The sequence below is a fragment of the Megalops cyprinoides genome, chromosome 11 (assembly GCF_013368585.1).
Source record: "Megalops cyprinoides isolate fMegCyp1 chromosome 11, fMegCyp1.pri, whole genome shotgun sequence".
NCBI classification, from domain to species: domain Eukaryota; kingdom Metazoa; phylum Chordata; class Actinopteri; order Elopiformes; family Megalopidae; genus Megalops; species Megalops cyprinoides.
The window spans coordinates 36,374,458-36,399,238 of NC_050593.1; the positions used below are offsets into that span (position 1 = coordinate 36,374,458).

The 24,781-nt window shown below is 44.2% G+C and overlaps 1 protein-coding gene across 5 annotated transcripts in view; it reads left to right on the plus strand.

Moving 5' to 3' along the window:
- The first annotated feature begins 684 nt into the window (after nucleotides 1-684).
- obsl1b (obscurin like cytoskeletal adaptor 1b) overlaps nucleotides 685-24,781 on the plus strand; it is a 35,750-nt gene continuing 11,653 nt past the window's right edge. The window contains exons 1-27 of one of the 5 annotated variants that reach the window (XM_036541456.1): nucleotides 685-1,056; nucleotides 2,708-3,818; nucleotides 7,620-7,889; nucleotides 8,085-8,345; nucleotides 8,461-8,766; nucleotides 8,907-9,173; nucleotides 9,546-9,821; nucleotides 10,108-10,383; nucleotides 11,100-11,375; nucleotides 11,663-11,938; nucleotides 12,043-12,117; nucleotides 12,903-13,169; nucleotides 13,782-14,054; nucleotides 14,333-14,608; nucleotides 16,092-16,367; nucleotides 16,794-17,084; nucleotides 17,831-18,106; nucleotides 18,671-18,946; nucleotides 19,059-19,331; nucleotides 19,531-19,806; nucleotides 20,092-20,367; nucleotides 20,456-20,731; nucleotides 20,863-21,138; nucleotides 21,288-21,557; nucleotides 21,744-22,010; nucleotides 22,278-22,547; nucleotides 23,327-23,593. In XM_036541456.1, coding sequence (XP_036397349.1) covers nucleotides 2,804-3,818; nucleotides 7,620-7,889; nucleotides 8,085-8,345; nucleotides 8,461-8,766; nucleotides 8,907-9,173; nucleotides 9,546-9,821; nucleotides 10,108-10,383; nucleotides 11,100-11,375; nucleotides 11,663-11,938; nucleotides 12,043-12,117; nucleotides 12,903-13,169; nucleotides 13,782-14,054; nucleotides 14,333-14,608; nucleotides 16,092-16,367; nucleotides 16,794-17,084; nucleotides 17,831-18,106; nucleotides 18,671-18,946; nucleotides 19,059-19,331; nucleotides 19,531-19,806; nucleotides 20,092-20,367; nucleotides 20,456-20,731; nucleotides 20,863-21,138; nucleotides 21,288-21,557; nucleotides 21,744-22,010; nucleotides 22,278-22,547; nucleotides 23,327-23,593 — 7,684 coding nt within the window. In that variant the 5' untranslated portion in view covers nucleotides 685-1,056; nucleotides 2,708-2,803. The remainder of the gene's footprint in view (nucleotides 1,057-2,707; nucleotides 3,819-7,619; nucleotides 7,890-8,084; nucleotides 8,346-8,460; nucleotides 8,767-8,906; nucleotides 9,174-9,545; nucleotides 9,822-10,107; nucleotides 10,384-11,099; nucleotides 11,376-11,662; nucleotides 11,939-12,042; nucleotides 12,118-12,902; nucleotides 13,170-13,781; nucleotides 14,055-14,332; nucleotides 14,609-16,091; nucleotides 16,368-16,793; nucleotides 17,085-17,830; nucleotides 18,107-18,670; nucleotides 18,947-19,058; nucleotides 19,332-19,530; nucleotides 19,807-20,091; nucleotides 20,368-20,455; nucleotides 20,732-20,862; nucleotides 21,139-21,287; nucleotides 21,558-21,743; nucleotides 22,011-22,277; nucleotides 22,548-23,326; nucleotides 23,594-24,781) is intronic. The other 4 variants (XM_036541457.1, XM_036541459.1, XM_036541458.1 and 1 more) reach the window with 4 other exon arrangements.

The window sequence follows — 24,781 nt, forward strand, 5'->3', positions numbered from 1 at the left end:
TTCCAAATTCATCACCATGAAGAAAAAACACTTTCACATATGATATGCTGGTTAGCATCATTTATAATGAAACTGTTTTTTTGCATAAAATATAATAATACATCAATAATGGATTCATTTTAATGAACTTACAGGAACCACAAAGCTACCCATATTTCAATTCTGCAGTTGAGAAAATGTGTCTGTAATAACCAGGAAAGACTATTTCACTGTTGGGTAGAAAAGGAATTACCGCTATGTGACCAACACCGCTGGATCTAGACTGTTATATCTGGGGAAGGCACAATAAGCAGTTGTTTCTGCACTGGTCACTATGGAGATGACTGTCCCCTCAAACAGACCACCCTGCTGGTGTAGATGTCATGTGCCAAAAACTAATGAAGTATGATGCACAGCACTCCAACGCTATCACCTTTAATCACTATCAACCCCCACAGTACGGGGCCAGTGATTGCCTTTATCACAACAGAAGAACAGGGAGTGCATGTTGCTGAAAGACCTTGGGGGTCTGCAGCCTGCCCTTCTCCTTAGGTTGTACTGCAAGGTTTCAAGTAAGCACAGCAATCTGTCCTGGACCAGCCATGCGGTCTATCTTTAGCCCCTGCATGCAAGTGAATGGAAGGCCCTGGCTTATCTTCATTGCTGTCATCGCGGCTGCCAGTATTTTTAGGGGACAGCAGCAGCTGCAAAAGCATTTAACGGTCTTCCATGAACAATGACACTCAGGGTGTCTCAGGACTGAGTGCCACAGAGATCGCGGGACAAACCTGCCTTGTGCTCAAGGGGCTAAAGCGTAACAGAGAAAACGCCAATATCTCAGAGCAGGACACGGGAGCGCGCACTGGCCTCAGAAATGGACAGACAGAAGGTGGAGGCAAACTGACACAGGGAGGCACACGGTTTTTATTCTGAAACTCAAAGGATTACTGCTGTGAAGAGGACGAGCCTCCGGGAGGGCATACTGGGAAGCAGGACAGAGGGGAGTGTGGCAGAGGCGGGAGAGGAGTGCAGAGAGGGGAATGTACGCTGACGATTGTCCCTGAGGACAGTGGAGAGGTAGGTCATACGAGGAGTGCAGGGTACAGCGATACGGGGGGCAGGGGTCGTCCTAATTAAATCAGAGGTGAGGACACAGAGGTTAATCTCCTCTCAGACTGAGAGCAAATTTCAGAGGGTGCATCCTCCGTGTGTGTCAGATGAACAGGCCACTTTTGGATCGTTGGGGAGTTTTCTCCCGTTTTCTCCCGCTCACACGTCAAATCTCAAATTATTAATGCTAGCCATAGAGGGAAACAATGTCTGTGATATCCAACGAAGTAAGCAAGTGCTATTCAGGCATGAAACATGCATTATGATGTGAGATGATTTAGGAAATGGGAGAAAATATGATTTTGATGTGAGATCTAGATTGTGTTCCATGTAGGCCATGAGGTTGCTGTATTAAGCTATGTCAGAAGTGTAGCATAAAATGAAAATACACAGAGCTCAGGCTGCTAACTAAAACTATGATTAGAATGTGCGCATAGAGAGGATGCATACAGGAGGGATTCCCCATACGGCAGAGTGATCTGCCCTGAAGGTTCATGATGTGGCCTAGCAGTGATCTGGGACATATATTATGGATAGCTAGTGGGAGTTTACGTCTCTGTGGCATGCCTGTTCAGGGATCGTCTTCCTTGAGGGGACAGCTGTACGTCAAAGGGACAAGATTCACGCAATAAGCAAGCACTCCTAAAAGGGGTAAGCTAGACTTGGAGAGAAACAGCCCCTTTGGCAGGTACCTCAATGAGGGTGAACCTGCAGCTGCTGCAGTCAAACTTGAGAAGCTGACCATAAACTGTGAAGAAGAGATAAAACTAAGACCAGACCATTTAATGTGCTGCTGGTGCAGAACTGCTTAGAAGAAGATCAAAACAGTGATCCTGAAATAGAAGGGGCCAAGAGGGAAATGTCTTTTTTTTATAAAGTGCAAATAGATAGATTCTGACAATGGTATTCATACAGTGACAGGGTTCCTCCACAGGCTGCCTGCTGGGGTGTGGTGGACTCTGAGCCCGGTTTGCTTGTGGGGTCCCCAGGGTACAAGGGCTCTGTGCGAGGCCTGTGTTTGTGTGTGACCACGTGTGTTCCAGGGTGTGCTTTGTGATACCTGACACATGCCCTCTTGCAGGTCTTTATTTAGACAGACTATTTTAAGCTCTTTCCCACTAAAATACAGCACCAGCTGTGTTGGAAATGCACTGAGGCTGCTGTTGCGAAAGGCTGTTCTGACTGCTAGTGTGGGCTCCATAAGGAAACCATCTCGAAAAGTCCTGGGAGGCAAATGAAACAGCCCAGTGAAATGTGCTCCTTTGGGGAGAGTCTCCCCTCTATAATTCCAGACTCCCCAAAACTTCATTTCTCATCATTTGTAAAATGTACAAGGTGCCAAAAAATTTTTGACCACAGTATCCAAAGAGTTGCCACCTGATACCCATGTGAGAGTTCCATTCCATCTGTCTGATTCAGCAATGTGGATTGAGTTTTTTCATCCTGACAAATTCTCTGAATTTTTTTATGGTTGTTTGTCTGAGCAATACCAAGTAGAGACAGGACACTTCCTAGACAAGGTCAATGTGTTTCATGGATAAGCGAAAACAATGAGTAAACACATTAAGAGCGTGTTTGATAAACAGGCAGTGAATGACTGTTTGACGTGTTTTTGCAGCTTTGAGGACAGTAAGGACGAGGACAGCTCCTGGTGACATTAACGGAGACTGCATGCCTGACACCTGTGCAAGGTGAGGCTAGCGAACCAACAGAGATGGATGTGTTTGGCGGTGCGCCCCGCTTCCTGGCCTACCCCCGCCCTGTGGTCGTTCAGAGCGGCACCGACGCCGCCCTAAAATGCCAGATCGGAGGGGACCCCCGGCCGGCCGTCATCTGGGAACGGAACAACGAGCAGATCCACCCCCAGGGCCGGTACCGCCTGTTTGAGGACGGAAACGTCTATAATCTCATCATCTCTGGGGTGACCTCGGAGGACAGCGGCCAGTACATCTGCAAGGCCAAGAACAGCATCGGGGAGACGTATGCGGCGGCGACGCTGAAGGTGGAGGGAGAGGCACAGGAGCAGGAGCTGCGGGAGGAGAACAAGCCGCGCTTCCTCATCAAGCCCCTCTCCACCCGCGTGGGCCGCGGCGAGGATGCCGTCTTCTCCTGCAAACTGTGGGGAAAGCCCCTGCCCGAGGTGGTCTGGGAGAAGGACGGCAAGAGACTCAACGAAATCTTCGAGAGCACGCACTTCAGCGTGGGCTACCAGGACGGGGGCTGGTTTCAGCTGAAGATCTTCAAGACCCGAGCGCCCGACGGCGGGGTGTACACCTGCAAGGCCAAGAACGAGTTTGGGGAGGGGCTGGCGGGGGCCGTGCTGCTCGTCGACGCCGGGCCGGGCCACGAGGAGGAGAGCACTCGGAACGGGTACGCCAACGGCCACTGGAAACCTCAACAGGGAAAACAGAGAGGGGGGCGGCAGGTAGCCATGCGGCAGAGGGAGGATCCCCTCCCCAACTCCGCCAAAGTGAAAATGTTTGCCGTGACCGAGGGCAAACACGCCAAGTTCCGCTGCTACGTGACGGGAAAGCCTAAACCAGAGATAATCTGGAGGAAAGACGGCAGGGTGATCATGTCTGGGAGGCGTTACCTGCTATATGAAGACCGAGAGGGTTACTTCACACTCAAAGTACTCTACTGCAAGCAACAGGACAATGGAGTTTATGTTTGCGCAGCATCCAACACGGCGGGACAGACGCTCAGCGCTGTTCACCTCTCTGTCAAAGGTATGTCCGCATCTTTCTCCTTTCCATTTGGCTTTGTGTGTGCTACATTTCCCCTCATGATTAATCAAGATGTAAAAAAAAGTTGCAGATACAAAATATTAGTGCAGTGTGGAGCTATGAAATATAATGGATTTCCTTCTGGTCCACTTCTCTGTGTTTACATGTGCTCCTGTATAGAGAGCTCAATGCTATGTCTAGACGGTGCTAAGTATACACTGGGTTACTGTGCTATGCATGATGGAAGTGCAGAGCTGCCTTCATAATTGATAATTGTGCTGTCATAATCCTAACAGCTATGATGGGTAAGCGAAAAGGAAGCAAACAGTTCAGGGTAGCCAGCTGCCTGTGTAATCTGTCAGTTATTTGGCGCCTGCCGTGTCAAAACATCTCAATCCCTAATCTGCTGGAGCATTAATGAGATGGCGTAACTGTCTGAAATGCACTCTGGGACTTCTAAATGCACCTGACCGAGCCAGGCCCATTGACATGAAGCACACTTCAGCAAGCCTAAGGTCTGCAAAGTCACTTAGGCTCTGAAAGGTCTGGGGGCCACACATGTGACCGCAATCTCGGGAGGGGGGGGATCAGATTTCTCACACGGCTCACAGAATATTCAAAGCTAAAGGCCTGTGTAGCTCCATCATATCAAAGCAGGACATGCAGGAAAAGTTCTGCATTTTTACAAACAGAAAAATGCAACAGAGCATAAATGTTGCATGGACTCATAGATGAGTCCAAAGCAGTGTTTCTCAAACCTACTCCTGGACGCCCACTGTCCTGCATATCTTCTATCTATCCTTGCTTATCCAAACACACCTGATTAGTGCGATTAACATGCTCTTAATTAAATCAGCTGTGCCCAGCTAATCAAAAGCGCCACTGATGAGTTCAGTCAGGTAGGTAGAGCAAGGATAGATGGAAGAGCCTAACCCCCAGGAGCAGGATTGAGAATCGGTTGTCTAAAGGTTGAAAGGAGGGTAATTATAAAGTCAGAAAAATAGCAAGCTCTCTGCTACTATCTTAAGTTGAAATTCCTCCATTTACAACTGTCTGGTACTGTCTCATGGTGTCAATTACAAACAATTTATTTACATCACTTCAACATGTTAATAGTTCTTCTGTGACTTTCAATCATGTTGATAATTTGATGTTTGCAGTTTTTTTTACAGTGTTTTTACAACTCAGTAATTTAAGGGTTTTATACCTCATAATATAATTAGTCCAAAAAAAAAAAAAAAACAGGCATAAAAAGACCCAGTCACAAAAACTAATCTCAAACATGGTTCATTTGTTTGTTGTTGCTTTTTGTAAAGGCAATTTGTGCCTCGCCTCACCACACCACACACTGTCCACCATTATCCATCACTCACACACACACACACACACACACATACACACACACTAACACACACACACTCACTCTGACACACACACATATACACACACACACACTAACACACACACACTCACTCTCACACACACACACACACACACACACACACTAACACACACACTCACTCACACACACACACACCCATACACACACACACATACACTAACACACAAACACTCACTCTCACACACACACACATACACTAACACACACACATTCACTCTCACACACACACACACACACACACACTAACACACAGACTCACTCACACACACACACACACACTAACACACACACTCACTCACACACACACTAACACACACACACACACACAGAACCTATCAGTCAGCATTAGATTACAAATACCGCACTTTCAATTTCTAATTCATGGATGAATGCATTTAGACGTACAGTAAGTCTAAACCTTCTTTACGCTGTTCTACCTTTTTAAGAGTGGACATGTGCACTGACAACTGGCCTCCTCCTACGCCGTGTCCCTAAATTTAGTGCCTGAATCATACTGTGGGCTATGCGACTAGTGGATCACAGCCTGCCTCTCAATGCAATAAGACTTCGCTGGGATATACCAGAGTAACCTCTCCTGGTTGTGCCCTGTCAGCACGGCACATTTCACACGCAAGCAAAAACTACAGCCACAGAGTCGGGGACCCTAACAAGGAGGGGTGTCAGGATCAGACACAGGGCAATAACAGGAATTACATGGCACAGCGTTATACTGGCCACTAAGCAGGACTTAAATAATTAATAAACCAAACCAGCATGTTTAAAGTGGAAGACAGAGTGCCTATCTCTGTGACAAGCATGAATGACTTATTCTGTCACTATGACAGTAAATTGCCTGAGAGCAAGATACAGTATTCTCAGTGTCAACATCTCACTCCAGGTTTGAAAATTAAACTTTAATTTCTCCTCTGGTCCACTTCCTAACCCATTCTATCCAGTAGGGATGCAGCAGATTCATGTCTGGCACAAACACACTTCCCACACATAATGGCTGAAGAACACAGAAGCAAGTATGACATGAATGTGAAGTATTGTGTAGTCCTCACTCTGTGGCTTGAGAAAGCGTAGCATAGTAGTAGCCAGTTCAAGCTTTACATGAGAGATGGTCTGCGTCTGTGACTACTGTAGCAGGCCCATTGTGACATAAGCTGCACATATTAGAATGTTCATATTCTGAAAGTTCTATCCATGTTAGCCAACGGGAATTTTTTAATGTAAAATCGTAAACATCTTTACAAATATTTTATGTATTGACACACAAGGCACAAGCAATGCAATCCGATACTAGCAGGTTTTGGCCAAGTTTCATATGTACAGGCATAGCCGAAAAGCAGCAGGAAGCGTTACGTACAGAGAATCAGATGGAACAGGTCTAAGAAGAAATAGAAGGGAAAGTCAGTTGCCTTTTTCAAGTCAGCTTGACTTCGTAGCTTGTCATCCAAACATTGAAATGATAAAAGACATGCCACTGCATTTTAATTTGTGCATGACAATAACAAAGTTGGACAACATAATGACATCAGTTTTTAAATTAATTTCCAAACAGCTTCATTTGTCAGGACACAAGACAAACACTCATAAATTGAGACTGCTAAGATGTTTACAGGACTTCTGGTCTCTTGTTACCATAGCTGTATATAGCTGTATTGTCTAGCGTTAAACTCCTCAAGCCTTACACACTGAGTGTGAGACTCAATGTCGGGGCCATTGCCATTAACATTAACGACACTGACATACTAGCAAGAGAACTGTCTGAAGCCCGCTTCTGTTTTTGGGTTGTGTAGTTCAGCACTGGCCTTTTGGTAGCATTTCCTCTGTGTCTGACAGTTATATCATGTGGACATCAAAGCAACTGCTATTGCTGACTGTGGTTAGCTTATCAGTGACTAAATAAATGGTATATTCTACAACAAACGAAGATGTGTTAGTAGCAGCAGTTCTGGTTTATTTTGCCTCTTCCACAGTGAGATAACTGTACATACTGCTTTACTCTAATCAGCTGACACAATCAGTGACAATTTCCTCAATCAGACAACAACAAAAATGTAACCATTACTGCACCTGATACCAGTCACATCAGCATCAAGCACATAAGATTGTCAAGCATAAGAACTTTACTCTTCCGCTCAGAATGGAACTGACTCTGCTGCATCTCGCACTGCACTCAACAAGGTGTTTGCGTTGAGTTTAAACAGAGTACCTTATTGAGGTCCTTAGCGTGTTTTTTTTTCCATATTGCTTCCAGATTAAGTGTCCATTTCCAGCATTTGTTCAACATGTGTTGACGACAACATTTGATGACCATTTCAATTTCATCCCTTAGTACTGTAAGCTTTACAAAGAGTTTCTGAAATGTGAAATTCCCCTGTCTTTTCCACCAACAGAGCCACTAGTACGCTTTAAGCAGCCTCTTAGTGACCTGGAAGTGTTTGAGAGGGACCTGGCCATCCTGGAGTGTGAGGTCCCAGAGGACTCTGTCCCCATCACATGGTACTTGGAGGACCGCAGGTTACAGCCAGGAGCCAAGTACGGGATGGAGGAGTGGGGGACAAAACGACGCCTCACTATTCGTGACATCGGAGCGGATGATGACGGTATCTACCTGTGCGAGATGGCAGACGGTGGGAGGAGCATCGCAGAGGTGGCTGTCAAAGGTAAACACCCCATAATCACCTGGTTCTGGGCTTTAGCAATGACTGTACTGTCAAAGGTAAACACCCCATAATCACCTGGTTCTGGGCTTTAGCAATGACTGTATTTCTCCAGAATTTCCTCAACTGTGGATATAAAAGACAGAATGAATAGAATTAATCCACTGATTGGTAAAATTGTTGCTTTCCTTACGACAGGTACAATAGTACGCAAGCTTCCACGTAAGGTAGACGTCCTCGAGGGGGAAAATGCCGCCTTTTGTGTGGAGGTAGAGGAGGAAGAAATGGAAATACACTGGTATAAAGATGGGATTGAGCTGCGAGAGACCCACCAGACAATCATAAAATCCTTCGGAAAAACTCACATTCTTGTCTTTGTCAACACCTCACCCCAAGACTCTGGCAAGGTGACCTTCATTGTGGGCAGATCCAAGACTTCCTCTCAGCTCAGGGTCAAAGGTTAGACTGAATCATATGTATGTAGCTCTTACAAAACTTTCATTGAGTGCAGTGTCATAAAAGCTGCCTACTGCAATCCATGTTTTACATTCTTGTATTTTGCTCCCGATTTCAGCGGCTAGGCATAGCCCACCCAGTTGTCCGGTTGGTGTGCAGATTAACACTGAACGGACCAACGCTGTCCTCCTCTCCTGGGTCCCAGCACACGACTCGCGTAAGAACCCTCCTTCGGGATACGTGCTGGAGAGGCAGGAGGTGGGCTCCCAGGAGTGGCTGCAGTGCCTCACCACAGATTCGGCCACCTCAGTGGAGATTCTGGGGGACAGTGTGCCCTGTGAAGCCGACTATCGATTCCGCATATGCAGCGTCAACAAGTACGGCAGGAGTGGCCATGTGGAGTTCCCCAGGGCAGCCCATCTGGGTAGGCTTAAAGCTTTCCTAAGACATAAGCATTTCATCTGGTAGTCTCCAGGTAGTCTGTTTGGGCAATAGGGCTGTGAACTTTGCTTGCAAACGTCTGACTTTGAGAGGTTTGGGGTTTCTCCTTTTCCTCCTTTTCAGTCCCAGTGGCAAAAATACAAACTCCGCTGCAAGACGCTCTGGTGCCAGAGGGCCAGGACGCCACCTTCTCCATTGAGCTCTCGGCCTCTGTGATCGGGACGTGGTTTCTGAACGGCAAACAGCTTCAGGAGGACGACCGCTTCACCATGCGCCGTTCCCGCACGCACCACTCCCTGCGCATCCGGGGAGTGCGGGACACGGACAACGGGGCCGAGATCACCTTTATCGCCTGCGGAGTTCGAGATTCGGCTGCACTATACATTCAAGGTATGCCTAAATAACACACACACACACACACACACGCTCGTCATATATACACATACATGCAGGCGTGTTGTATACATGTTTCTGTAGAAAAGCATTCTTTAAAGTAGCGGTTACAAAACTGCTGAGGTACATAGGAATATTATATGCCTTCCACAGGCATGCATACTACGCAAACTAAAGCAAATTATGCCACTTGTTAATTAGAATTGGGTCACAGGAAATGTAATCGCTCTTAACTGACTCATGAGCTTGAAAGGTTTTGGAACCTCTACTTTTATGCAAACATCCCACCCAGTTTAGTTTTTAAAATGATTAAACTGATATGCTTCCTTAAATTATTAAATGACTTGTATGCTGTTGTTGAACTTATAGCTCCTCTGGTGAAGTTCACACCCCTTTCGGAGATGGACAGGAATAAATTTGTTGAAGTCGGCAACCCCATCGTCCTGTACTGTGAGCTGTCTGACCCAGCAGTGCCAGTACACTGGTACAAGAATGGGGTGGAGCTCCACACAGTGGAAGGCCTTAATATCCAATCAGAGGGCAACATGAGGAGGATCGTCATCCAATCAGCCGAGTTTTCCCACTCTGGAGTGTACAGCTGTGATGCCATTGATGATGTGATTAGATTTAATGTGGAAGTTGAAGGTGAGTTGCAACTGGCATGTGAAACACAAACACTACTGTCAAGATTACAAATACGTGCCTTCACACACTTCACGCATTACATCAAAAATTACAGACACCTTTCAAAACAGTGCATCTGTTCATCTCACTACTACATATCATAGCACAGCATATCAATCTCTCCCACAATAATTGCAATATTAAAGCAGTGAATAAAACGGTGATTAATTAGAAATATTAATTTCATTATCATGCAGCTTATGAAACAATCCAATCCTTTCACGTTAATCAATTAAAACACTCATAGCTCCACCAGTGAGGTTCACAGCCCTTCCAGAGGTAGAGAAGAGCAAGTCCATTGAAGCAGGCTGCCCCATTGTACTGCACTGTGAGATCTCAGACCCCAATGCCCAGGTCAGCTGGTACAAGGACGGGACAAAGCTTTTCCCACAAACTGGAATAGAGATCCAATCAGAAGGCAGCGGAAGGACACTGGTTGTCCCATCAGCAGAGTTTTTCCACTCTGGGGTATACAGCTGCAAGACAAAGGGTGATGCTATCCAGTTCAAAGTGGACATCAAAGGTGATTCAAAGTTATCCGTGTTCTGGCTGGATGAAAAATTAACCAAACATAATTTTATAGATGCAACTAACAATGGCGGCCTTTTATGTTGTGTGTGGTTCTCTTTGAGGTTCTCTCTTCAAGCTTTTACAAAAAAGACTTTTTACTTGCACTTTAAAAACCCTTACAGTACTAAATGTAGTTTGAGTTTTGTCACTGCACTCCTTGCTGTTCCAAACATACATTGCCTGGTATTCAAAGCAGGCTTCCGCCTCATACTGCACCGGGAGATCACAGAACCAGCTTTTCCTTCATACATAAATGTTGAATCAAAAGGCACCATTAGGCAGCTCACTGTCCGATATGCAGAGCTCTGTCATTTACGGGTGTGCAGCTGTGACACATCTCATGATGCTGTCTAGGTGACTGTGGATATTAAATGTGATGCCTTATCATACAGCAATAAGTTCTAAATGATCTTGGCTCACTTCTATAGAGCAAACTGTAGTGGTCATCTGCTCTGTGACCCTCTTTGGTGTGATTCTTATGGAAGTGACGCCTAGACTCACGCCTAAAACAGTGTTCATTTGCTTTCAAAGTTTAGTTAGTCAAACCTGTCTCTGAAATGAACTTACTTCTTATAAATAAATGTGGATTTAGTCAAACAGTGGAATTATCAGAGAGTAAAAACAGACCACAGTTCATTTCATAATAATGTTGTAAATCACCACCTCTAGCTCCACCAGTGCGGTTCACAGCCCTTCCAGAGGTAGAGAAGAGCAAGTCCATTGAAGCAGGCTGCCCCATTGTACTGCACTGTGAGATCTCAGACCCCAATGCCCAGGTGTGCTGGCACAAAGAAGGGATACAGCTCCTCCCACAAACTGGAATAGACATCCAATCAGACGGCATCATGAAGACTCTGATTGTCAAATCAGCAAAGCTCTCTGATGCTGGAGTTTACTGTTGCACAACAACTGATGACACCATCCAGTTTAATGTTGAAGTGAAAGGTGATATGGCTTTCTTATGCGTTTCAAAACTAACTCAGCGCTTTTACAGTTGCAATTAACAACGTTTTTTGCTTCCTGAGGCTTTCTTTAAAAACTCTTTTAAATGGTAAAAAGTGAAATGGCTTATACGGCACGGCACACACAATTACTCTGTGAGAACACGGAAAGTATTCGTAAATGTGGCTTTATGCTGTATGTCCTTTTAACTGAATAAGAAATATGAGACCAGAAAGAATTATGGATTACTTGGAATTAATTATGATTCCAATTTGAATAATCATCTCTAGCTCCACCAGTGAGGTTCACAGCGCTTCCAGAGGTAGAGAAGAGCAAGTCCATTGAAGCAGGCTGCCCCATTGTACTGCACTGTGAGATCTCAGACCCCAATGCCCAGGTCAGCTGGTACAAGGACGGAATACAACTTTACCCAGAGACTGGATTAGACATCCAATCAGAGGGTGTAAGAAGGACACTGTTCATCCAATCAGCTGAGTTATCCCACGCAGGAGTATACAGCTGTAAGACAACAAATGATGCCATCCAGTTTAAAGTGGACATCAAAGGTGATTTGCACCATTTTTTTCTTCTGTGCATCAAAATTAGCCTAACACACTTTCATGGCCAGGGCTATTCTAAGATTGTTTTCTTTGTGGCTTTGTCCAATCAGCTGAGCTGTCCCACTCTGGGCTGTACAGTTGTGAGGTATCTGATGACACTATCCAGAGCAACGTGGATGTCAAAGGTGATAAATAGCTATTTCATTAACAGTGTGTTTATAATTAACCCAGTGCACTTGCACAGATGTAACTAACGATGGTGGTCTTTTGTGTTCTCCTTGGCTCTAATTTGGAGTGTATCTCATGGACATCATGATCTCTTTCATAGGTCTGCTTTGAAACTGTAGTATTTAAAAATGTAAATGTATCACGTTTCAGCGCAGATTGCCTTCAGCTAATTATTCATAAATCACTAATCAAGTTCCTCACAAAAACAACAATAACACATTTCATGCTTCTGTACTGAGTAATTTTTGACTCCCGATTTCTACCATTAAGGATTCATTGTTATTATTATTCCAGAATTAGAGAGGAACAAGCTCACTGAGACCAGTTACTTTGGTTTTACCATGATCTCATCAAGATCGTTAGCCGTGATGAATAAATTATAGCATGAATTAATGAATGAATGAGTGAAAGGTTGAATGAATAAGCTTATGAATGTTCTACACTCTTGCGTAAATGTAACGAAGGTGTTTTCTTAACACACATTTAACTTGTTTTTCAGACCAGAGATCTGGTCGCCCCTCTTAAATATCTTGCCTTTGCAATGGAAACTTCTTTTCTCTTTGTAGAAACTCTTCAAGAAAATATTTACAGTAATTTATTTTGAATGTTAAATGTAGTTGCTATCTAAAAATGACACTGGAAACAAGAATAAACACATTAATGAGATGTTCTTTAAGTTACATTCAAAGGAAAACGTTGGTTTACTGAAAAAATTTCTGTGTGTACATCAAAATAACCATAGCTCCATCACTGAGGTTCTCAGAGGGAGAGAAGAACACAGCCACTGAAGAGGTCTTCCCCGTTGCACTGAGCTCCGAGCTCTCTGACACCACCGCCAAGGTCACCTGCTACAAGGATGGAATAAAGTCCCTCCCACAAACTGGACCATACATCCAATCAGAAGGCACCACGAGGAGACTGCCTGTCCAATCAGCAGAGCCCCCTCAATTGAGACAGTACATCTGTGGTGCAGATGAAGATGCAATAGCATTTAAGGTGGATGTTGAAGGTGATTTAAGCATTCAGCTCCATCAAAATGCAAATACTGATGAGAACACATCAGGTTTTGCATCTGTGAAGTCAATTGCTTTGGTTTACTTTAACACTGATCCTGTACCTACAACTATGTTCACATATTCCTGGCCTAAGACATAGTAAAATGATATCGAAATTAAAAGCAAAAAAAATCTTGCTTAGCAGTGCATTATGAGCATACTAAAGAACAAGCTTTTTTTAAACTTGTTTCTTGATGATTAATATTAGATTACAGACACGTCAAATAGAGATCTACAAAAACAGACTTCAAATCTACCATTATTTTGCCATAGAAACATCAAAACCTCTGCAAATGTTAAGGTTCCATTAATATAGGTAATTTCAAGTGTTCTTTCTTCTTCTCCAAATTATTTCTCATGCAAAGCATTTTAACAGACAGTACTAGTTAATTACTAGTTACTAGTAAATTTGTAACTAACCTTTCAAAGGTATTAATATATCTAGAGACTATCTAAGACTGTGAGCGCAGCAGTCTGGTACTAATAAGTCTTCAATTCTGTGATAGCATTGCTGATTTCACAGTGGTAATATAAATCTCTCTTTACATAACTTAAAACACTCCTAGCTCCATCGGAGAACTTCACTCTACTTCCCGAAGGTGACAAGGACAAATTCATTGAAGCAGGCTGCCCTGCTGTAGAGCCCTGTGAGCTGTCTGACCCCACTGCCGGGGTCAGCTGGCACAAGAATGGAACAAAGCTTCCACAAAATGGAATAGAGATCCAACCAGAAGGCACCACAAGGAGGCTCGCTCTCCAACCAGCAAATCTGTCTCGCGCAGGGTTGTATAGTTGTGAGACAATGGAAGATGCTAAGCAGTTTCATGCGGATGTCAAAGGTGACTCGCAGCTAAGTTTCTGCTGTATTCAGAAAGTAACCTCACTTGTTCTTGCAAAAGTGACTAACAATGGAGACCTTCTGCGCACTTGCCTGTCTTGGTGTATTTTAAGGCAATCTTGAGTGCCAGGTCCCACATAAAAGCCCCCTCCCCCTGCAAAAACTACTTAAGAAATCTGTAAATGTGCACAAAACAAATACATTTTAAACTAAACAAATTTAGCAGCATTCAATTTTGTTATAATGAAAAGAATGTTTTATACAAATTTAACCCCATAGCTCCACCAGCGAGGTTCTCACCACTCCCTGAAGTTGAGAAGAAGCGGTCCACTGAAGCAGGCTGCCCCATTGTACTGCCCTGTGAGACCTCAGAGTCTACTGCCCAGGTCTGCTGGTACAAGGACGGGATAGAGATCCTCCCACAGACTAGCACAGACATCCAATCAGACGGCATCAAAGGGTCACTAGATGTCCAGCAGGCAGAGCTCTCTGACTCTGAAGTACACAGTGTTGAGACAAAGGATGATGACACCCAGTTTAATGTGGACACTGAAGGTGATTTCCAAATAATCTTTATATCCACTGTACTATTAACCGAACACATTTTACAGTAGCAACTAACTACGATGGCATGTGTTCTGCTTGGCTATGTCTTATATTCCTCTACAAATACTTTGTCCTCGTTAGGCAAAAACATAGGCATTGAATTTAACGTCACAAAAGTGATATGAATTTTTTTTCATACCTTGGTGTCAGCTATTATGCCATGGTGTTCCAGAGTGAAAAGATGGATTATGATGGCTAAAAAGATAAGTATACAATACTATATAGTTAGCACACAAATCTTCAAGCAGATTTATCAGCATCCTAAATTTTCTTTGGATGTTTCAAACTCTAAAATCTAAGACCACACCAAATACACCTTTAAAATTACGAGGAACTCAGTTGTCCTAGCACAGATTGGGCGTTTATATCAGGCACAGATGGACATAAATAACAAACTGCCACCATCAATTCAAACCTTGAAACGCTCACTGTGTAGGGTTTTGTCACCTTTACGCTGTTCACTGTCATGTTGTCCTGTGAGTTCACAATGTTTGTGGCTTTGAGATTTCTCAACGCTTGTTGTTCTGTGTTTTTGGGTTAAATTCCCAGAATTCTGCTTTGTGTCCTGGGTGTGCTTGTTCTCTCTGTATTTATGTTCTTGAGTTCAGGTTTCCTCTCATGTCTCACCTTGAAGACATTAAAGGTTATTTTTTTGGGTTTATTATTGTGGGTGGCAAAAGGGCAGGCCTGTGTCCTCTCCATTTTGGAGAAAATTCTCTTGTACACAGGCCTCTTCCCTCCCTCTGCTACCTTTGGCTATATCCCGGTCCTGACCAAGATCAGTGATCAGTGGCCACTGTAGCGTACTCCTTTGCGAGCCTGTGTTCCAAAATATTACTGCCATCTCAAATATTTCATTCAGATTCATATTTCTTGTTGTTCCTTTTCACTTTGTTGATATAGCAATTTGCTTCTTTTTACTAAAGTTGCTATGATCAGTTTAAAAAGTGCCTGTGTATACACTGCTGATTACAGCAGGCACACAGATGTGACATGTCTTGTTATGTTTGCATACATTAAGATCTTTGATTAGCTGAATTTTTCCATACTTGGAAGTATGACTGTAAGACAAAAGAGGATGCCTTTCAGCGCAACATAGACCTCAAACATGACTTTGGTTATATCTGTTTATGCTGTATTCAAATCTGACCCAAAAAATTTTCAAGCCTGCAGCCATCATGGCATTAATGTTTTTCTGTGTGGCTTTGTGTCAGCGTATGTTTATTAACAATCTTTTGCAACAGGTCATGTAAAAATATAATTGGGTCAAATTTTTTACAAAGGCTTTGAGACTGCAAATTGTAACGCAATTTTTTTCCTGGCATCTATAACGCAGCTTAGCTTTGCCAGAAACATATAATGCTGCACAAATAACACTGTTTTTTTTAATGGCAATATGAATTTCTCTCTGTATGACTTAAAACACCCCTAGCTCCATCAGTGCGGTTCAAAGAGCTTCCTGAAGATGAGAGGAACAAGTCCATTGAAGCAGGCTGCCCCATTGTACTGCACTGTGAGATCACAGACCCCAATGCCCAGGTCAGCTGGTACAAGGACGGGATAGAGATCGTTCCACAAACTGGAACAGAGATCCAATCAGATGGCCATGTGAGGGGACTGGTTGTCCAATCAGCAGAGCTTTCACACTCTGGTGTATACAGCTGCAGCATTGCTGATGAAGTCCTTATGTTCAAGGTGGATGTTCAAGGTGAGTTTTAGCCTTACTTCCATTCATATTAACAAAGAATCTGAGTAACAAAGTATGGAATGCTTTAAAAACTAAATCAGTGTCATACTACTTGAGAGTAAAATCTGTATATGCCCCTTCTGCTATCAAATTAACAAAACAAATACCCTACTGTTCTGAGGTCCATTGATATTGTGAATTATTTTTAGTGACTTAATGCAATGTAACTGTGATTCTGGACAGAACTGTATCAAATTTAATTCCGATTTTAAAATGAATCTTATAGCCACATTAATTTTATATGATATAATCACAAAAAACACATTCATTATAATAAACACTAACTGCTCACATGTTGACAAACTTACATGAATGAGGTATCTGCATAGAACCTGTCAATGAGTTAAAAATAGAGTATTATTCAAGTAAAAAATATTTCCTACCTAGATTACACCCCCCCAGCTTCACCAGTGAGGTTCAGAGCAGTCCCTGCAATTGAGAGGAACAAGTCCATTGAAGCAGGCTGCCCCATTGTACTGCACTGTGAGATCTCAGACCCCACTGCCCAGGTCTGCTGGTACAAGGACGGGATAGAGATCCTTCCACAGTTTGGAATAGAGATCCAATCCGAGGGCACCACGCGGACGCTGACCATCGAATCCGCTGAGCTCTCTCACTCAGGGGTGTACAGCTGTGATGCTGTAGATGATGTCATAGCATTCAAGGTGGCTGTTAAAGGTGATTTTGAATTTTGGGTTTGAGTTGAATCCAAAGCACTAACAAATATGAAATGCTAAATGCTTTATTCACTAAAATGTAAGCCAAGTGTCTGACAGATATGAGCTATAACAAGCCAATGTGTACAGCATTATGTATGTAAGCAATGTGTCCTCAGAGGACTACAGTCTTGGTAAACTGTTAAATTTGCCTTCAGATGAATGGGTATATTAATGTCGATAACATCTCAAAGAAGATAACGGCTCCTCTCAGAATGTGGTAGTTCTTTGTTGAAAGTTAAAATTTAATCAGGAAGATATCCTTTGCAGCTTTACAAAGCTGAAAATACTTTTAGGTTTTATCTTTGCTAAGCAGATTCCCTCTTGTAAAAAGAAAAATTATCAGTGCAACTACCAACACAGTGTAAACTTTAAACATCTCTTCCTCCTACAAGCGAAGGCACTACTTTAGATGGTTCTTGAAGATGTACCACTCTTTCAGCATGGTATGCTGAGTATGCCAATTGTAACACTTATTCATTACTATACAAGACCTTCCTTACACGCAATTTAAAAATCTAATTGCTAACATCTAACTGTCCTTCAAAAATACATTTAGTTACAAAATCTATCTGAACATTTTAATAATTTGAAATTTTCTGATATTTGATGCTGCTCATGTAAAAAATTGGCAATGTCAATTTTTTTTTCTTCCAAAGACAAACTATCATTAAATATATTTCTTTAAATGAATAAAAACATCTCTAGCTCCACCAGTGAGGTTCACAGCGCTTCCAGAGGTAGAGAAGAACAAGTCCATTGAAGCAGGCTGCCCCATTGTACTGCACTGTGAGATCTCAGACCCCACTGGCCAGGTCTGCTGGTACAAGGATGGGATACAGCTCCTCCCACAAACTGGAATAGAGATCCAATCAGAAGGCACCATGAGGACACTGGTTATCAAGTCATCTGAGTATTCCAGCTCTGGGGTGTACAGTTGTAAAACAGCTGATGATTTCATCGAAATTTATGTGGAAGTTAAAGGTGATAAGCAAAGCATTCTTATAAATTTTTTTTTCATTCTACGTTCTTTGACTCAGAGCTAACAATACATGGTGCATTCTAATATTTCACTTTGTTGGATGAAGTTTCTAGGGTGGATTAATTCAGTTTTGCTTCCATCAGCTTCTTAATGCTTTTCCTAATATACTTTAGAAAGTGGACCTATGTCAGCTACGTCATTATCATAACATTTTTCCAGCCAATTCTGTCCATTTACGTTCCCATCTATCAGAAGTGTTCATGCTTTTCATTAAAAATGACACACATGAAGAAACATCACAGGGACTAAGCATGCCATCTAATCTTTTACTGTTTTCCAGGCCTAATCCACCGGCAACATTGCACAGCTTTTATTAACAATTTATTTGCTTCTACAGTAGAGATGGCTCTCTCCAGGAAGGTCTGGGCAACTGTCTTCATTACCACAATGCCTCAAGTCAATGCATGCATAACACCCGCAAATCAAGTCATCCAACCAATGTCTTGACAAATTCAAACAAACATGAATATCATCAGGAACTGACCAATTGAATCATTATCCTGCAGCACCTCCTGTGACATTTGCCGAAATCCCAGAGGAGGAGGTCCACAAAAGCGTTGTGGAGCTGGACCCGCTTGTTCTCCGCTGTGAAGTGTCCAGGCCTGACGCCACAGCCCTGTGGTATAAGGATGGAGTTGAGATGCAGCCGAGCAGCAACATCACCATACAGGCCGACAGCTCTACGAGGAGGCTCATTATCCGATCCACCCAGCTGTCAGACTCCGGGACATACACATGCCGTGCGGGTGACAGCGCCTTGATGTTCAAGGTTAACGTACGCGGTAAGGAACGTGGTATTTTCAAGCAGTCCTCGTTGAAATTGTCCTCTTGACAGCACTGACTGGTGTTTTTTTTTTTTTCCCCCCCACACGTATCCAATGTGTCTCATTCCAGAGCCTCCAGTGATGATTGTCTATCCCAAGGAGGACGTTCACCTCGATCGGCATGTCTCTGAGGAAATAGTGCTGAGCTGTGAGCTTTCACGGACAAATGGTACAGTGCATTGGTACAAGGATGGGCAAAAGCTGCAAGAAAGCCAGAACATCAAACTGAAATCAGAGGGCCCATACAGAAGGCTGAAGATTCTCCATGGTGGTATTGAAGATTCCGGTGAATATGTCTGTGATACAGCTGACGATTCAATATTCTTCCAGCTCAACATAACAGGTAAAGAAAACAGACATCATGATCACGAGGCAACAGATTATTTGGGTACCTAAATTTATTGATTATTTCCTAGCCCTGCTTCCTAGGGTTGTTGTCTCTCTTGTTTATCTGGGCTTGCTACATTACAGTGTAGTTAACCATCAGGGCACCTTTTCATCACTGGTCCCACTGCAATACTAGATTATTGTCTCTCTTCCAGAACCACCTGTGCGCATAGTGTCTCCCAGCCAGTCCCAAATGGAGCTCTGCCAACAGACGTCAGAACGAATGGTACTGAGCTGCGAGATCTCCAGGCCCAATGCCACAGTGCGCTGGTACCGTGACGGACTTGAGGTAGAGGAGAATGACAATCTGATCCTGGAAGTGGACGGAGTCTACAGGAGACTTATTATCCCAGAGACCACTGTCCAAGATTCTGCTGAATATGTCTGCGACACTGCCGATGACTCTGTAACTTTCTTTGTGAATATCGCAGGTACTTATTAACTTTCTCAATTTTATGTCTTAGTCCTTAAAGGTTGTGGAGTTGGTGATTGTCACTTCTCCCTAACTAATGCTCCAACTACAGGCACTGATTGAGATGAATTTCAGCAAAACCCCTCAAGGGCTAGGGGGAAACCCCACCCACTGTGTGCAGATCTTACTTAAAAATTTTCAGTTTGCAAGTCAGTCGTTTTTCAGATAGTCTCAAAGCTTAACCTATTTTTCTTGTAAAATTTAGCACATACACAAGATCAATAACTGACCTGTTTGTGCCCAGAACCCCCGGTGAGGTTTGTGCGTCCGAGAAAGATGGCTAGCTCTGTGGAGAGTTTTGTTGGGGGCCCTGTAGTGCTTGAGTGCGAGGTTTCACGCTCAAACGCGGAGGTGAGCTGGAAGAAGGACAGCGAGGAGATGGAAGAGAGCAGCAACGTCACCATCATTGAGGAGGGCATCTTTCGCCAGTTAACCATACACTCATGCACACTCGAGGATTCTGGCCAATACATCTGTGACGCCAAGGATGATGTAATGGACTTTCATGTCAAAGTCACTGGTAAGATCGATGTTAAGGCAAATGTTTCTTTTCCCATTTTATGGAATGATACTCCCCTGTCACCTTCCTTTCCGCTTATTTATTCCAGAACCTCCAGTCAAAATCCTGAGGAAAAAAGAACTCAAGACAGAGCAGCAGTTCCTGGCATCTGATGATATTATCTTGGAGTGTGAGCTCTCCAGGGAGAATGGGATCGTTCAGTGGCGCAAAGACAGCCAGAAAATTGTAGAAGGCGAACACATCTGCATCGAGGAGGAAGGAGCTTTCCGTTCTTTGGTCATCCTCAATGCTGATCTCACAGATGCTGGAGAATACGTGTGTGATGCCAAAGACGACAACATTGTCTTTCATGTAACAGTCCAAGGTAAGGAATGCCTCTTTAAGTTGCTTAGACCATGATGCTGTTATAATGTGATAGCATGACTTAAATACTGGGCAAGAGCTCTGACCTCCTACGATGTATGTAAATAATCAGGTTCTTATTTCATTTTCCAGAGCCTCCGGTGACTATCATAGGCAATTCTGAGAGCCCAGAAAACCACAGTCTACTAGTGGGGGATGACCTGATTTTGGCCTGTGAATTGTCCCGGCCAAATGCCACAGTGGAGTGGTACTGCAATGGGAAGCCGCTGAGTTCAGATCCTCGAGCCCATATTGACAGCTACGGCACAGTTAGGAAGCTTATCCTGAAAGGACTTCAGTCCTCAGACTCAGGGACGTACATATGCGACGCCATTGATGACAAAATGATCACCATGGTGAAAGTTCAAGGTACAAAGTGTGTATCAGATGATTATTTCAGTTGAAAAGGTCATTTCTTATGATTTTGTTCAATTAAAAGGTGTTTTGGGGACCAGACACAAAATTAAGTTGGAGCATTCATTTTGATGGTAACTTATTTTCTTTGTTTGATCTCACAGAGCCTGCAGTCAAGTTTGTGAATAAACAGGAGGTAAACCTGATCACTGGCTACGAAAAGGAAAGCGTGACACTGTCTGTCACCGTTTCCCGGGAGAACGCAACGGTGCGGTGGATGAAAGATTGGATAGAGCTCACCGGTGAACGATTCCACACCAGAGTGGAGGGGAATACCCACTTTTTCACCATCGACCCACTGCAGAGGTCAGACAGTGGAGAGTACACCTGTGATGCCAACACTGATGAGATGCACTTCAGCCTCTTGGTTAAAGGTGAGAGCTGCGCAGACAAACCCCACCAATATTCCTCAGGGAACAGCTTTTTTCATATACTGTGTCACTGCAAGCATGCATCCCCACTCAGATGAACTGACTGACTCACAGAAAGAGAAATATACAAAATGCAAGAATTAGACACGTGATTGTAATGTTCCTAATCATTCCATGTGTCTGGATCAGAAATGAGGGTGAAATTTGTGAGGCCGTTGGAGGACACGGTGGCCCACAAGGACAGCATGGTCACCCTGCGCTGTGAGCTCTGCAGGGCCAAGGGAGACGTGCTGTGGCTGAAGGACGGTGTGGAGATCTCTCCCGGCCGCCGGATAGCTATCAGAGCTGACGGCCCAGAACGCAGCCTCACCATCCACCGCTTAACGCCAGAGGACGCCGGCGAGTACGCCTGCGAATCCAAAGATGACAGGACAAGCGCCGTACTCAGAGTGGAAAGTATGCTGCTTTCATCATATGCTCATTATACAGAGACCTTGACAACACATATCTTGGTGGTGTTTTTAGATTTTTTGGTTCATAAGGCTGATTTTCATTAGCCTTAACCTTAAGAGAATTATTAAACTGCATTTCTGCATTTTCTTAAGTGTGGAAGAGCAAAGTGCATATTAATGAGCCCATATTGTTAAAAATTAAATTAAAAACCGACACTAGCACCCAAGCCATCATGTAGGTTAAAGTGGTTTGTTTTCTTGTCCCTGCCAGTGCCGCGTATTGTGGAGTTCATTGCAGAGCTCCACAACACCACTGTGCTTGAAGGTGAAGACGCCACTTTCAAGTGCGTGGTGTCTCCAGAAGACGTGCAGCTGGTCTGGAAAATGGATGGAGAGCACATCTTTCCCAGTGAGAAGTTCAGGATGTCCAGTAACGGCCTGTGCCACATGCTCCACATCCTCAACTGTAACGTCACGGACACCTCCAAGGTGACCGCGGAGGCAGAGGGGGTGGTGTCCAAAGCCAACCTCCAGGTGCAAGGTGAGGCCGCAGGGCTCAGAGGTGCAATCTCCTGGTTTGGTTACGATGAAATTTCACATGATGTCCAATATCCGTATTTATAAATAGAATCACTTGCTTGCACGATTCAATTTTCAACTGAATGGTGCTACTAATATACACAGCCAGTATGAAAAAAAATTAAATGTTCTGCCAGACACTGTAGGTGCTATTAGCAACTGGTCTGTTTTTCTGTGCTTTGAAAGTGTTTTGAATAAGAGAGTAACAGCATGTTATTTGAAAGCTGGAAGGACTCTTTAAAACCACGTCAACATAACCGAGATAAATAATAACCTCCTCAGACATGTTTGAATTATTAAAAGGGTGCCTGTGACGGGCAGTGCTTAGCGGCTCCTCATGTTAAAATTCCAATGTTAACCGACAGAGACAAGTGGCACTAGCAGCAGGGAACAGCAGACAACTGCGGTGTTTTTTCCTGCAGCGTGTGAGGCAGTACGATACCTCTCTGAATAACAAAAACAGCTCTTCACTCATCGTCTCCCCCTGTATAAACACTGCGTAATGCGCCCTGTTTATGACAACATTAGGGCACAAAAACTGAATTAGTGTCAATTATCAGAACAGTAGAAAAGATTAGTATGGAAACTACATCAGAACTGCCACTGTTCAAATGCAGTGACATTGCTGGTAGATCACTCTTGTCTACGGTGTTCTGTTTCTACCTAGCGGCAAAATGAAGTCACTGTAATCAGTTTGGGGGACCCCCGTGATCAGTCAGTTCTCTCCCTCTCTGGATTCAGAGGCACAGGTACTGTTCACCAAGAAGATGGAGTCAGTGGTGTCAGAGGAGTATGGGGAGGCCACTCTGGAGGTGGAGGTGAGCCCGGAGTCTGGCGAGGTGCAGTGGATGAGGCAGGGCGTGGTCATCCAGCCGGGCCCAAAGTTCACCCTGAAGCAGAACGGCAGGAAGCGTAGCCTCACTGTGCACAACCTCACCCTCTCCGACCGGGGCACCTACCGCTGCGAAACGCTGCACGACCGAACCCAGGGCAAGCTCAGCGTGGAACGTGAGTGCACACACGCTCACAAACACACACATGCACACTCACAAACACACACACGCACACTCACACACAAACGCACACGCACACTCACACTCACAAACACACACACACACTCACAAACACACACACGCACACACACACACGCACACTCACACACTCACACACAAACGCACACGCACACTCACACTCACAAACACACGCACACACACACATGCTCACAAACACACACACACACCCACTCACAAACACACACGCACACTTACAAACACACACACACACTCACAAACACACACACGTACACTCACAAACACACACGCACACTCACAAACACACGCACGCACACGCACACTCACAAACACACACACGCACACTCACAAACACACACCCTCACAAACACACACTCACAAACACACACACGCACACTCACAAACACACACACACTCACATACACACACACACACACGCACACACACACTCACAAACACGCACGCACGCACATGCACACACACTAACAAACACACACACACACACGCAAACACACACTCACAAACACACGCACGTACGCACACTCACAAACACACACACACACACACGCGCACGTACGCACACTCACAAACACACACGCACACGCACGTATGCACACGCTCAGCCTGGCTCTGCCATCTGTTTCTATTCATCTGCAATGAACCACAATGGTGCCACTCAGGTCCAGGCTGCTGCTGATGGCGCTTTTGAAATCCTGAGTGTGAGAGCAATTTGTATGACAGGGCTTGAATGGCTCGCTCCAGAGCCCTGACTGCTCCCAACAGGTGACAGATGACACTCAGATTCTCAGGGAGTGGATTTATGTATTGAGATAAGATCCCAGACCCATGATAATTCAATCAAGCAAGTCAAAATAGGAGCCAGTTTAGAAGCTAAAGGAAGGTTCTTTCTGCCTAAACATTTAATCCCTTTATTGGCTGTGAAAATGCAGTCATTATCAGATGAGTACCAGCATAACCCTTCTCCATGCAAGGTCAGAGTGTGAACCTTCCACTGTGCTGTTTTCTCTGTTGGGCACTACATCACACAGTGACATTAAACAGGCTGATACCGTCTCATATTGACCAAGTTTTAAGTTGATTTTCACTCAGGGTTTTTTAAGTCTGTGCTGTGCCTGTCCTTTCAGCAGGCAAGCGGTAGAGAGGG